This window comes from Symphalangus syndactylus, chromosome 5 (assembly GCF_028878055.3).
Source record: "Symphalangus syndactylus isolate Jambi chromosome 5, NHGRI_mSymSyn1-v2.1_pri, whole genome shotgun sequence".
NCBI lineage: Eukaryota > Metazoa > Chordata > Mammalia > Primates > Hylobatidae > Symphalangus > Symphalangus syndactylus.
In genome coordinates this window covers 117,212,954-117,228,272 of record NC_072427.2, presented here as the reverse complement: position 1 = coordinate 117,228,272, position 15,319 = coordinate 117,212,954, and the positions used below count along the sequence as shown (strand labels likewise).

The following is a 15,319-nucleotide window of genomic DNA, read 5'->3' as shown; positions in this document are numbered from 1 at the left end:
AATATGTGCACTGCTGAACACAGACCCTTATCAGTAGTTCTGCTTTCGCCCTTTGCCTTGTGATCCTTGTTGGACCCTTGTCAGCAGTTCTGCTTTTGCCCTTTGTCCTGTTCCCTCAGAAGCATGTGATCTTTGTTAGACCCTTATTAGTAGTTCTGCTTTTTGCCCTTTGAAGCATATGATCTTTGTACCTACTCCCTGTTCTTACATCCCCTCCCTTTTTGAAACCCTTAAAAACTTGATGGTTTGAGGCTCAGGCAGGCATCACAGTCCTACCGATATGTGATGTCACCCCCGGTGGCCCAGCTGTAAAATTCCTCTCTTTATACTGTCTCTCTTTATTTCTCAGCCAGCCAACACTTATGGAAAATAGAACCTAGTTGAAATATTGGGGGTGGGTTCCCCCGATACCCAAGGCCCCTTCCAGCCTTTAACCAGGGCCACTGTAGCAGGGACCTTAACCACTTGGGAAGAGGAAAACAACAAGCTAACCTACATGTTCATCATAGAGAACAATTTTTGTCTTGAAAAACAAGCAGCCTTTATCCTGTGCGGACTAGTTCCTACTTATGTTTACTAGCCAAATGGACTGGAACCAATTGTTTGCACTGTACACTTGTTTACTTAGCCCCCGAGATCAATATAGCTCCCAATAACCAGTCTCTCATTATACCTTTAACTGCAACCACCAGGCACAAACAAGCCATCCAACTCATACCCTTTCAGGTAGGGCTACGAATAACTGCAGGAGTAGAAACAGGAAACAGCAGGCTTCCAACTTCTCTATCCTATTACCAATGCTTGTCGAAGGAGCTTTCGGATGGCTTGGAAGACACTGCCCAAAGTATGCCTTACAAAATCAGGTAGACTCTTTGGCAGTCACTTTACAAAACAGAAGAGGACTGATATGGTTTGGCTCTGTATCCCCACCCAAATCTCACCTTGAATTGTAATAATCCCCACATGTCAAGGGTTGGACCAGGTGGAGGTAACTGAATCATGGGGGCAGTTTCCCCCATGCTGTTCTCATGATAATGAGTGAGTCTCACAAGATCTAATGGTTTTATAAGGTTTTATGGCATTTCTCCTGCTGGTGCTCATTCTCTCTCCTGCCACCCTGTTAAGAGGTGTCTTCCACCATGATTGTAAGTTTCCTGGGGCCTCCTTAGCCATGTGGAACTGTGACTCAATTAAACCTCTTTCCTTTATAAATTACCCGGTCTTGGGTATGTCTTCATTAGCAGTGTGAGAATGGACTAATACAGGGACTGGATCTCCTAAATGCTGGAAAAAGTGGCTTATATCTTTTCCTAGAGGGTAAGCACTGTTTTTATATCAACCAATCAGGATTAGTAAGGGATGCTGCCCCAAAATTAGCTGACCAGGCCTCTAAAATATGACAACAATTGTCCAAGTCATGGGGCCCTTGGTCAAAGGTACTAAGCTTGGTTTCATGGCTCCTTCCCCTAGCCAGCACATTATTAATAATTATACTTACATTGATTTTTGGACCATTTTTGTGTAATCATGTAACCAGATTTATTTCTTCTCACCTAGAGAACATTAAGCTTCAAATGGTCATGGAGCAGGGCTTCTAGCCAGTTCCAGGTGACAATGCCAGCCCTAGCCTTCAAGAAGTCACCCTCTCTCCACTAGACAGAGCAGGGCAAGAATTCTGTGGTCCCCAGTATGTAGGGACTCTGCCCTAATCCACATGAAGCAATTACAGAAGAAAGGCCATCAGTTCCTCTGCCTCCCATAAAGATTTATTGGGATCAAGTCTCTCATGGGGAAATGAGGCAGAACAGGGTCTGGAACAGGAAGCCTGAGGCCAACCAGCAGCTGGCTTATTGGAATTGGGCCAAAAGAAAAACCCCACCTCTCCATGCCAAGGGCCAGAGGCCCCTCCCTCTACAAAACCCCCCCGCCCTCCCCATTGCTAATTAGTTATGGGCCAAGCCTTTGCTTTAGCCTCTGATTAGTCATCAGCCAAGCCTTCATTTGTGTAGGGTGCAACCAATGGGAAGCCTCTAAACGGCACCCAGGAATGCTACCAAATTCTTTTAGTTTAGTACAAACCTGAAAGAACATTGCAATCGGGGCTCTTGAGCTGCTTGCTTGAGCCTGCTTCCACTCTGTGGAGTGTACTTTTGCTTCAATAAACCTGCACTTTCATTGTTTTGTTCTTTTATTGCTTTGTTTGTGCATTTTGTTCGATTCTTTGTTTAATGTGCCAAGAACTGGGACAACTCATAGTCAAGACTTTCCATCTGGCAACAACAGAAGTGTTGGCAAGGATGTAAAAAAATTAGAATCATCCTATATTGTTGGTGGGAATGAAAAATAGTATAGCCATTGTGGAAAACTATCTGATGATTCCTCAAAAAGCTAAACAGAATTACAAATGACCCAGCAATTCTAGTCCTAAGTATATACATGAAAGAATTAAAAACAGACACTCAAGGCTGGGCGTGGTGGCTCATGCATGTAATCTCAGCACTTTGGGAGGCCGAGGTGGGTGGATCACCTGAGGTAAGGAGTTAGAGACCAGCCTGGCTAACATGGCAAAACCCCCTCTCTACTAAAAAGTACAAAAAACAAGCTGGGTGTCATGGTGCTTGCCTGTAATCCCAGCTACTCAGGAGGCTGAAGCAGGAGAATCACTTGAACCCAGGAGGCAGAGGTTGCAGTGAGCTAAGATCCTGCCACTGCACTCCAGCCTGGGCGACAGAGCGAGACTCCATCTCAAAAACAAAACAAAACAAAAAACAGATACTTAAATACTAGAAGTACATGAATGGTCATAGTAGTACTATTTGTAATAGCCAAAAGGTGAAGAGAACCTAAATTTTCACCAACTGATGAATGGATAAACGAAATGTGGTGCCATCCATACTATGCCATATTATTCATCCACAAAAAGGAATGAAAAACTTACACATGCTACAATACGGAGAAGCCCTATATACATTATGCTAAGTGAAAGAAAGCCTCCCATAAAGACTGATGGAGATCACATCCAAAGACCACACACTGTATGTGAAATGTTGAGAGTAAACAAATCTATAGAAACAGACAGTAGATTCCATCTCCTCCAGGGGCTACGGTGGAAGGAAAAGTAGAGAGTGACTGCTAATGAAAATAGGGCTCTTTCTTTCTTTCTTTCTTTCTTTCTTTCTTTCTTTCTTTCTTTCTTTCTTTTTCTTTCTTTTGAGACAGAGTCTTGCTCTGTCACCTAGTCTGTAGTGCAGTGGCTGAATCTCGGCTCATTGCAACCTCTGCCTCCCAGGTTCAAGCGATTCTCCTGCCTCAGCCTTCCGAGTAGCTGGGACTACAGGTGCCCGCCACCACGCCCGGCTAATTTTTGTATTTTTAATAGTGATGGGAATTCACCATATTGGCCAGGCTGGTCTCGAACTCCTGACCTTGTGACCCACCCCCTCCTTGGCCTCCCAAAGTGCTGGGATTACAGGTGTGAGCCACCATGCCAGGCCAATAGGTCTCTTTTTACGGTTATGAAATATTCCAGAATTACATAGTGGTGATAGCTGAATAACTTGTATATATACTAAGAAACAATGAATTCTATACTTTAAAAGAATGAACTTTGTGGTATATTAATTATATCTCAATAAAGCTGGGGTTTGTTTTTGTTTTTGAAATGGAGTCTCACTCTGTCACCCAGGCTGGAGTACAGTGGCACAATCTTGGCCTACTACAACCTCTGTCTCCTGGGTTCAAGTGATTTTCCTGCCTCAGCCTCCTGAGTAGCTGGGATTACAGGTGCGCACCACCACACATAGCTAATTTTTTGTATTTTTAGTAGACATAGGCCAGGCTGGTCTCGGACTCCTGACCTCGAGCAGTCCACCTGCTCAGCCTCCCAAAGTGCTGGGATTACAGGCATGAGCCATCACGCCCAGCCAATAAAGCTTTCTTTCTTTTTTTTTTAAGAGAAAGCATAGGCCAAATAATGGGAGAAGGGAGGAAAAGAGCAAGCAAAAATAAATGTTCTACTTACCAATATCTCAAAGATTTAAGAAAAAAGGGAATGAGTGGGTTTCAGAGATATAGTTCAAATTAAAATGGCATTGAAGAGCACATCAAAACCACAATGAGATACCACTTCATGCCCATTAGGATGGCTACTCTCAAAAAACCAAAATAACAAGTGTTAGTGAGAATGGGGAGAAACTGGAACCCTTGCGCACTGCGATGAAAACATAAAATGGTCCAGATGCCATGGAATACAGTACGGCAATTCCTCAAAAAATTAAAAATAGGCCAGGCGCAGTGGCTCACACCTGTAATCCCAGCACTTTCGGAGGCTGAGGCAGGCAAATCACGAGGTCAGGAGATCGAGACCATCCTGGCTAACGTGGTGAAACCCCGTCTCTACTAAAAATACAAAAAAAATTAGCTGAGCGTAGTGGTGGGCGCCTGTAGTCCCAGCTACTCAGGAGAGTGAGGCAGGAGAATGGAGTGAACTTGGAAGGCGGAGCTTGCAGTGAGCCAAGATCGCACCACTGCACTCCAGCCTGGGCAACAGAGTGAGACTCCATCTCAGGAAAAAAAAAAAAAAATAGAATTACCATTACCATATGATGTGCTATATCCACTTCTAGATACAATCCCAAAACAATTGAAAGCAAGATTTCAAAGGGATATTTTTATACTCATGTGTATTAGTCATGGTTCTCTAGAGAGACAGAACTAATAGGATAGATAGATAGATATAAAGGGGAGTTTATTAAGTATTAACTCACACAATCACAAGGTCTCACAATAGGCCTGCTGCAAGCTGAGAAGCAAGGAGAGGCCAGTCCAAGTCCCAAAACTGAAGAACTTGAAGTCCAGTGTTCGAGGGCAAGAAACATCCAGCACGAACAAAAGATGTAGGCTGGGAGGCTAGGCCAGTCTCGTCTTTTCATATTTTTCTGCCTGCTTTATAAACTAGCCATGCTGGCAGCCGATTCAATGGTGCCCACCCAGATTACAGGTGGGTCTGCCTTTCCCAGCCCACTGACTCAAATGTTAATTTCCTTTGGCAACACCCTCACGGACACACCCAGGATCAATACTTTGCATCCTTCAATCCAATCAGTTGACGCTCAGTATTAACCATCACATCATGTTCATAGCAGCATTATTCACACTAGCCAAAGGGTGGAAGCAACCGAAATGTCCAATAACACATAAATGAATAAACACTGGCCAAAGACATCAGAACAGGAGATACCAAAAGTACAGAGCTCTAAGAATGGGTTTATGGAGAAAATACAAAACATGAAAAAGTGGAAGATAGGCTGCTGAGAAAGTCTGACATACACTGAAGAGGAATGAGATGAAAGAAAAAAGGAAGATGGGAGGATTTTTTAAAAGCCAGAATCATGAAAGTTATTATTATAAAAGGGAATAAAATGGCAAGGCAGTTGATTGTGGTCTTTTTGTACATTAGTTATATGTGCCCGTGATAAACAGGGCATGTGTATTCACTGCCAAGGATCATTTTGAGGTCCTATGGCATTAACTAGACAACTAGCAACTCATACCTTATCTGCATGATCAGGCAAAGCTCTTTCAAAGATTAAGGTTTCTGGGTTTCAACTTTAAGAAACCACAGCAGAAAAATGCACTTCAAATTTGACCTATCCAGTTTAAAAGATCAGTCTGAAAAAAGAGTTCCACTGAAGTGGAAAACAAAACAAAAACAAGAAATGATAAAAAAAAAAAAATTCAAGATAGAAGTGGGTAACGTACAGAACAAAATAGTGAAGAAGAAAAGAAAAGTAGGCGGCCGGCCGCGGTGGCTCACGCCTGTAATCCCAGCACTTTGGGAGGCCGAGGCAGGCAAATCACGAGGTCAGGAGATCGAGACCATCTTGGCTAACATGGTGAAACCCCATCTCTACTAAAAAATACAAAAAATTAGATGGGTGTGGTGGCGGGCACCTGTAGTCGCAGCTATGCGGGAGACTGAGGCAGGAGAATGGCATGAACCCGGGAGGTGGAGCTTGCAGTGAGCCAAGATTGTGCCACTGCACTCCAGCCTGGACAACAGAGCGAGACTCCATCTCAAAAACAAAAACAAAAAAAGGAGGCAGTAGCAGCCAAGATTACCAAAGAGGAAAATAAAAGCGTATTTTGGAAGATTCTGGCATCAGTATTGCAAGCTTCCACTAATCACCTCACATCCCTATACCTCCACCTCAATCTCTCCCTTTCTGTTGATGACCCTGCCTCGTTTTTCTGTTTGTTTGTGTGTTTGGTTGGTTTTTTTTGAGATGAAGTTTCACTCTTTGTCACCCAGGCGGGAGTGCAATGGCATGATCTCAGCTCACTGCAACCTCTGCTTCCTGGGTTCAAGCCATTATACCTCTCTTTCCAAGAAGAAGTATAGTCTATTTTTCCAATCTTTAAATCTGGACTTGGCTATGTGACTTGATTTGGCTAATGGTACATTAGCAAATATGACACAGCAGGGGCTTTAAAAGCACTTCTGCAATGAGGTTTTCCCTCTCTTGCTACCAGGAACCTAATTGTGATTTATTCTCCAGGATTCAGCACAAACAATACTGCTTTGGAGTCCCTGACCATACTCTCAGGATGAAATACCAATCTTTTTCTTTTTCTTTTCTCTTTTTTTTTTTTTTTTTTTTTGAGATAGAGTCTCACTCTGTCGCCCAGGCTGGAGTGCAGTGGCACAATCTCGGCTCACTGCAAGCTCTGCCTCCCGGGTTCACGCCATTCTCCTGCCTCAGTCTCCTCAGTAGCTGGGACTAAAGGTGCCCGCCACCACGCCCAGCTAATTTTTTGTATGTTTAGTGGAGACAGGGTTTCACCGTGTTAGCCAGGATGGTCTCCATCTCCTGACCTCGTGATCCACCTGCCCCAGCCTCCCAAAGTGCTGGGATTACAGGCGTGAGCCACCATACTTGGCCTGAGATAAGAATTTTTTTGTAAAAATTAGTCAAAATAGGTAAATCCATTGAGACAGAAAGTAGATAAGCAGTTGCCTAGGACTAAGTGTTAGGGGAAATGGGGAGTGGCTGCTAAGGGGTATTGGATGTTTTTTGGGGGGTGATGAAAATGTTCCAAAATTGACTGTAGTAATGGTTACATGACTCTGAATGTACTAAAAACTATTAAATTGTACACGTTAAATGGGTAAATTATATGGAATGTGAATTGTTTCTCAAAAAATATACTGCTGATTAAAACTTTCACTTAAAACCCTTAACAGTTAAAAAAATTTGACAATATTTTAAATACGCTTTTCTTGTTTTAAAATCATATCTGTTATTCCAAGATTTAAAAAGATTTAAAAAGTAAAACACTTGCATTGAGACTTTATTTTTACTACCCTAGAAATAGAACCCTCTCCCTGAAACAACTGTCCAACTTTTACACCTTTGACTTTCATTCAGATTTTCAAGAACACACATAGGCCGAGCGCGGTGGCTCACGCCTGTAATCCCAGCACTTTGGGAGGCCGAGACAGGCAGATCACGAGGTCAGGAGATCAAGACCATCCCGGCTAACACGGTGAAACCCTGTCTCTACTAAAAAGACAAAAAAATTGGCTGGGCATGGTGGCAGGTGCCTGTAGTCCCAGCTACTCAGGAGGCTGAGGCAGGAGAATGGCGTGAACCAGGGAGATGGAGCTTGCAGTGAGCCGAGATCGCGCCACTGCACTCCAGCCTGGGCGACAGAGCGAGACTTGGTCTCAAGAAAAAAAAAAACACACACACACACACATATAAATAGCAGACAGCCTATATAACACAGTAAGTCCTATAAACAAAGTATGAAGAAAATGCTGAGGAAGTCCAGCAGCTGGAACTCACTCTCCTCACATAGTCTACTCTTACCTCTTCAGAGGACTTGCCTGTCAATCTGCAGCTTACCTTCATCATGACACTTAGTGCATATTTTTGATCTTCCCGCTTTGCTGCAGCTTTTGCTTCTGTAGCTTCTTTTGCTCTCTCTTGTGCTTGTAAAATAGATTTTTCTCTAATTCTTTGCATCATCTCTTTGTCAACTAAAATGTACAGTATATTGCTAAATTAGAATTATGATAAATTTGCTTTACTTATGAGAAAACTACTTAAACAAACTGACACAGGATGAGATTTCTTTGGACCCAACTTCACAAGGAACAATATTTTTTCAATATTAAACTGGCCAAGAAGCTAATATTAAAAGGTAAGCAACTAACTGTAATAATAATGAATGACTAGAGAATGAAGTGGGTGGAGAGAAAGAAGAAGGGATGGGGGAGGGACACAAGAGGCAGGTAATGAGAGGGAGAGGGAGAGGGTGAGGATGAAAGTGCAAGGACACATTTATCCTCTTCCTTCTCTGTTAAGAAACTAGGGCTATTTGCTTATAAACCTGATCACAATAAATCATCATTTATATAATATTATATATATTATATATATAAAACCTTACTATTCACAGTTTGTTTGTTTTCCTGAGACAAGGTCTCTCTCTGTCACCCAGGCTGGAGTGCAGTTGAGCAATCACAGCTTACTGCAACCTTAACCTCCTGGGCTCAAGCAATCCTCGTAGCTCAGCTTCCTGAGTAGCTGGGACTACAGGTGTGTGCCACCACATCTGGCTAATTTTTAAATTTTATGTAGAGATGAGGTCTCACTATATTGCCCAGGCTGGTCTTGAACTCCTGGGCTCAAGCGATGCTCCTACCTTGGCCTCCCAAAGTGCTGGAATTACAGGCATGAACCACCGTGCAAGATCTCACAGTTATCTTTATATTTGATGTGGCCCAATGTTTCACAAACTGTAGGCTGCAATCCGTTAATGGGTAAATTATCTTATAGAGGGAAGGATCAGGGCCTGAGGGAAAAGACCTAGCCTTTGAGCAGAAAAAAAAAAAAAAAAACAGAAGGGGAGAGGAGAAAACTTGAGGGGAAGACAAAGTGGGGGAGAGTAGATAAGGGGTGGGTAGAGGGATGAATCACACCCCAGGCACGGGTTCTTAACCTTTTTTGTGCAGCAGACACCTTGGCAGAGTAGTGAATCCTTATAAATCCTTTCACAAGTTTTAAAATGTATGAAATAAAATATACAGGTCTACAAAGAAACTCAATTATATCAAAACACTTATAAAATATTAAGAAATAAAATTGTGATACACTTTCTTTTTTGAGCCGGAGTCTTGCTCTGTTGCCAGGCTGGAGTGCCATGGTCCGATCTCAGCTCACTGCAACCTCCGCCTCCTGGGTTCAAGCAATTCTCCTGCCTCAGCCTCCCAAGTAGCTGGGACTATGGGCATGCATCACCACGCCCACCTAATTTTTGTATTTTCAGTACAGACAGGGTTTCACTATGTTGGCCAGGATGGTCTTGATCTCCTGACCTCGTGATCTGCCCACCTTGGCCTCCCAAAGTGCTGGGATTATAGGCGTGAGCCACTGCGGCCAGCCAAATTGTGATACATGATTATGTGCTTCTTTATTAATGCATTAATATATAGCAACAAGTCTAATATTGTAATTTCAAAGTAGTAATGAGTATAAAAGAGGTATCTCAGATATAAACATACTTTTGTTTTTGTTGATACTACTTGCTATGGTCTGAATGTTTACGTCTCCCTAAAACTCATGTTAAAATCCCAACCCTTAATGTGATGTTATGTGGAGGTGAGGCCCTTTGGGAGGTAGTGTCCTTATACAGAAGGCCCCAGAAAGCAGACTTGCCCCTTCCACCATGCGAGGTCACAGTACGGTGCCATCTATAGGAAAGTGAGCCCTCACCGCATATCAAACCTGCCAGGACCTTGATCTGGACTTTCCAGCCTACAGGACTGTGAGAAATAAATTTCTGTTGTTCATAAGCTTCTCAGTTGATGGTATTTTGTTTTAGTACCCAAACAGACTAAGATACTACTATTGTTTGTTGCCTATCTTCACAATTGAAGAGAATGTTAAATATCACTTAGAGGTAAGTAAAATTGTGTAATTTTATTCATCTAAGATCTTGGCTAAGAACTAGGACTGAAATTAGATCTGAAGCCTCTTCTCATCTCTCCTCCTGTTTAAAAACAGGAAGGTAGACAGCTGAGTCAGCTTCATGGGCAGAAATAACTGGAACAGCATTAACTTCCCAAATGAAATACTCCATGTCTAATAGAAATAAAGAGTGTATCAAGAAGGAATTTCCAGAAAAAATGAGAAAAATTAGAGTTTGAATAATGAGGTAGACAGTCTATGTGTATAAACTGGAGTTCCACAATATTTTATGTGGAAAAAAAGGTTAAATAAATAATCTTACTGAATTGCAAGTAAAACTGAGTTTGATTTCTTTGAGAGAGGATCACATACTGTCACTCAGGTTGGAGTGCAGCATTATGAGCATGGCTCACTGCAGCCTCCAACTCTTGGGCTCAAGTGATCCTCCCACCTCAGCCTCCCAAGTAGCTGGGACTATAAGGCACATGCCACCATGCCTGGCTAATTTTTTTTTTTTTTAATAGAGGTGAAGTCTCCCTATGTTGCCCAGGCTGGTCTTGAATTCCTGGGCTCAAATGATCCTCCCACCCTGGCCTCCTAAAGTGCTGAGATTACTTTAGGCATGAGCCACTGTATCTGGCAAAACTGAGTTTGATTCCTTTCTTGAAATCCAAGTTTCACTCTTGTTGCCCAGGCTGGAGTGCAATGGCGCAATCTCGGCTCACCGCAACCTCCGCCTCCCGGGTTAAAGTGATTCTCCTGCCTCAGCCTCCTGAGTAGCTGGGATTACGGGCATGCGCCACCAGGCCCGGCTAGTTTTGTATTTTTAGTAGAGACGGGGTTTCTCCATGTTGGTCAGGCTGGTCTCAGACTCCTGACCTCAGATGATCAGCCCGCCTCGGCCTCCCAAAGTGCTGGGATTACAGGCATGAGCCACTACGCCCGGCAAACTCAGTTTGATTTCTAAAGGAATCTCAAATCTGGTTTCTGAAATAGAATCAATGTTCGTTAATTGTGATATAAATAAGTGGTTTTTTATTTTTTATTTTTTTTGAGATGGAGTCTCGCTCTGTTGCCCAGGCTGGAGTGCAGTGGTGAGATCTCAGCTCACTGCAAACTCCACTACCCAGGTTCAAGCGATTCTCCTGCATCAGTCTCCCAAGTAGCTGGGATTACAGGCATCCACTACCACGCCCGACTAATTTTTGTATTTTTAGTAGAGACAGGGTTTCACCATGTTGGCCAGGCTGGTCTCAAACTCCTGACCTCAGGTGATTCACCTGCCTCGGCCTCCCAAAGTAATGGGATTACAAGCATGAGCCACTGTGCTCAGCTTAAGTCAGTTTTAAGACTGTTTTGATTTGTCTAAATCAGAGGTTGGCAAACTATGACCCATGGGCCAAATCCAACCTGCCACCTGTTTCCCCTCAGCCCACAAGCCTTGAATAATTTTTACATTTTTAAACGGATGAAAAAAATCAAAATAACATTTTGTGGCATTTAAAAATTAGATGAAATTCAAATTTAAATGTCCATAAATATGAATCATCTGTGGCTACTTTTGTGCTACAATGGCAGAGCTGAATAGATGTGACAGAGACCATATGGCCTGCAAAGTCTAAAATACTATCTGGTCCTTTACAGAAAAAGTTAATTTATAAGAGTCAAAATAAATGTACATTCAATTTTAGGTAAGAAGTCAAAACAGACTGGGTGTGTTTTACGACATCCTCAGGCCCCAACATAGACTTACTGAGTCACAGAGGAAGTAAGAGGTCAAAAAACAGGAATCTGATTCTTTAAAACTCTTTAGGTAGTCTGGGGCTCACTAAAAAAAAAAAAATTAAGTAAACTGGCTATGTTAACATACCTTAACCAGTATTCTCTGAGCTGAATACCCGATCTTAGAAAAATAAATTCTACCTTGGTCTTGGAAATTAAAAATTAAATTCCACTACAAGATACCAAGAAAGCCTTGATAGAAAGAATGGTTGCAACTCTTTCTACCCTCAACAGTCCATATTCAAGGCTTAATGCCAAAGGCTTAAAAGAAATTCCAGGCAGTAGGGTTGGTGCAGTGGCTCACGCCTGAAATCCCAGCATTTGGGAGGCCAAAGTGGGAGGATCACTCGAGCCTAGGAGTTCAAGACCTATGGGCAACATAGTGAGACCCTGTCTCTACAAAAATAAAAATAATTAACTAGGTGTTTTGGTGCACACCTGTAGTCCCAGCTACTCAGGAGGTCGAGGCAGGAGAATTGCTGGAACCTAGGAGTTTGAGGTTACAATGAGCTATGGTAACACCAACCACACTCCAGCATTGGTGATAGAGTGAGATTCTATCTCTTAAAAAACTCAAAATTAAAAAAAATAAATTCCAGGCAGTAAACATAAAGTATCAGAAAACATGACAACTAAAGAAGGAAGGAAGGAAACAGGGCTAAAGCAGTAGAGGACAATTACTATCGACGCTGATCTTGGTATTAGTACAAAGTACTGACAACTAGCTTAGTAAGACTACAGAGAACTAGCTTTAAAACTGGGGATGTCAGGCCAGTCGCGGTGGCTCATGGCTGTAATCCCGGCACTTTGGGAGGCCGAGGCGGGTGGATCACTTGAGGTCAGGAGTTTGAGACCAGCCTGGCCAACATATAGTGAAACCTTGTCTCTACTAAGAAATACAAAAATTAGGTGGACGTGGTGGTGCACGCCTGTAGTCCCAGCTGCTCGGGAGGCTGAGGCTGAAGAATCACTTAAACCTAGGGAGGCGGAGGTTGCAGTGAGCCGAGATCGTACCACTGCACTCCAGCCTGGGTGACAGAGCGAGACTCCGTCTCTCTAAACAAACAAAAACAACTGGGGATTTCAACTTTGGCTGCACATTATAATTCCTGGAAAGCTTTTCAAAAACTTCCAACACCTGAGTCCTATTCCCAGAAACTGATTTGACTGGATTAGGGTATTATTTTAAAATTCCATAGCTGATTCAAATATATAGCCAGGGTTGGGAACATCTGCTCTAGAGTGAAACTGCTAAGGCTCCAGTTCCAGGCTGCCAGTCACCAGCTGTGTGATTTTGCCAATTACTCAACCTTTCCATGTGTCAGTAGCCTCCGCTGTAAAAAAAGGGTAATAATACCTAAGTGAGAAGTTGTTTCATGGAATTACAGGCATGTTAACGCCTAATGCAAAGTTAAGTACTCAATAAAGGCTATATATCAGGAGGGCTTACCCTTAAGATATGAGCCCACATCTTCTGCTTAATGTGCTCTAACTTTGACTAATTCAGCCCTTAGGTTTATTTAAATGGCTGCTGAAGCACTGTATCACTTAAATTAGGCTCATAAGCCTTTTTTTTTTTTCTAAAAGAGCGATTGAAAGAGTTCAGGATATGCCACCCCAAAATATGCTGCTTTGATATAGCAATCATTTTGAGTTAAAGGCAACTGAAAGCAGCAAATGCAGGGAGAGGTTTTGTCTGAACTCCTCTTATCTGCCTAAAAACAGATTCTCCAAAGGAACTCAAGTGTCATAAATCCCTTCCCCTGGAGTTTCATTAACCAGTGAATATTGACTATTTTCCCAGAAGAGGAAACTATAAATCAACACCACACTATGACAAATTTTGTTAAAAACGATCACATCTCCTATCTATTCTCCTAAGGATCCATTCATCTTTCCTAAAAATCATTTCCCGTTCTAAGTGGCCTACATCCCCTCCCCCTTCCCCTATTAAGAAAGTCCCTAAGCTCTCAAATCTCACTGCTTGGGGGGCTATTCACTTTTTTCCCTGTGATGCCCCCAAGAACTAACATTAAAAATTAATAAATTTCTATACATTTTCTTCTGTCAATCCTTCAGCTATTGAACCTTGGAGAGTAAAAGGAAAGTCTACCTGGCCGGGTGTGGTGGCTCACACCCGTTATCCCAGCACTTTGGGAAGTTGAGGCGGCTGGATCACTTAAGGTCAGGAGTGTGAGACCAGCCTGGCCAACATGGCGAAACGCTCTACTAAAAATACAAAAAAAATTTAGCCGGGCGTGGTGGCAGACACCTGTAATCCCAGCTACTTGAGAGGCTGAGGTAGGAGAATCCCTTGAACCCGGGGGGGGGGGCAGAGGTTGCAGTAAGCCGAGATCATGCCACTGCACTCCAGCCTGGGCGACAGAGCAGACTCTTAAAAAAAAAAAAAAAAAAAAACTATCTTCCCCTACACATTATAGGTGTTTCAAAGTAGAATTTTTTAAAAGGTCTGAAACAGAAAAGGTACAACCAGATGAACATTTTTTAATGAAGAACTTACCACCCGTCACAGAAAGGGTCTCCCACATGGCCGCTTCTTTTTTATACAAGGTGAAGACAATGGCGTCATTCCCAATCTTTGCTTTGCTGCTCTCATCATCTATGGGAGCATAAAGAAATGCCTCAAATAAAAATGGAGGAAAGTTGACCTATGCAGAAGGGTGAAAACGGAAACTAAGTTAATTACACAAATCAAGCACGCGTATTAAGAAACACGTGAAAAAGGTAAAATAACTTTCTAAAAGGCCCACTAAATTTATGCCAGGTAGTGAAAGATCAGCAAGGCATATGAGGAAGCCCTGGATAAAAGTAGTCTCTGGTCTGATTATCTGTCTACAGATGGTGTCTCACCTGTATGGGATTCATTTTTTAAATAGGATTAAAAATTTAGGACGTTTATCTGCAAAGATGAGCCTGTTGCTCGTGCCTAGCTGCGCTCTTGCAGGAGCTTCGGACCACACCCCCGGAGACCGGCAGGCAAGACTTGCAGTCTTACCTTCAGATAGTCTTCCGTGCAGAACACGTCCGTGTCTCTGACGCACACGCCTTTGAGGGGCAGAGACAGAAAGACCGCAGTCTTCGTCTGCTGCCAGCTGTAATCGCTAACCCGAAGGGGCATTCCGGGAGCAACGGGAGCGGAGAGCGCGACTGGTTGCTGCTTGCACCTGTTTGGTTGCTAGGGAAGCTGGGGTTACCATGCGCCACCCCTTCCGGGTCAGGCCGGCAGGGAGCCCTGCGTTCCCAGCGTGCTCCGGCGCCACCACCTCGCGGACTCCATGCGTGACTATCTAGGCGCCCCGACCCGAGTGTGATGCCGATTCTTGGTGTTACCTTACGATCTGAGCGAATGTTCAGAGAAGTAGGCCCATACCCTCTGCTTAAGGAAAAAAAAAAAAAAAAAAAAAAAAAAAAGCACTCCGTGGGTCGGGCGCGGTGGCTCACGCCTGTAATCCCAGCACTGGGAGGCCAAGGCAGGTGTATCACCTGAGGTTGGGAGTTCGAGACCAGCCTGACCAATATGTAGAAACCCCGTCTCTACTAAA

General features: G+C 43.2%; 1 protein-coding gene across 8 annotated transcripts in view; it reads right to left on the bottom strand.

Annotated features, from left to right (window-relative positions):
• Positions 1 to 14,976, bottom strand: part of DNAAF4 (dynein axonemal assembly factor 4) — an 83,954-nt gene extending 68,978 nt beyond the window's left edge. For 3 of the 8 annotated variants that reach the window (XR_010120805.1, XR_008657816.2, XM_055279220.2), the window contains exons 1-3: positions 14,773 to 14,974; positions 14,278 to 14,425; positions 7,908 to 8,041 (exon numbers count right to left, since the gene is read on the bottom strand). Coding sequence is in view for 6 of the 8 variants with exons in the window: in XM_055279220.2 (XP_055135195.1) it covers positions 7,908 to 8,041; positions 14,278 to 14,425; positions 14,773 to 14,895 (405 nt within the window). In the remaining 2 variants the exon portion in view is untranslated. Of the gene's footprint in view, positions 1 to 7,907; positions 8,042 to 14,277; positions 14,426 to 14,772 lie in introns of all 8 variants that reach the window. The other 5 variants (XM_055279221.2, XM_055279219.2, XM_063639421.1 and 2 more) reach the window with 3 other exon arrangements.
• Between the last annotated feature and the right edge of the window lie 343 nt (positions 14,977 to 15,319).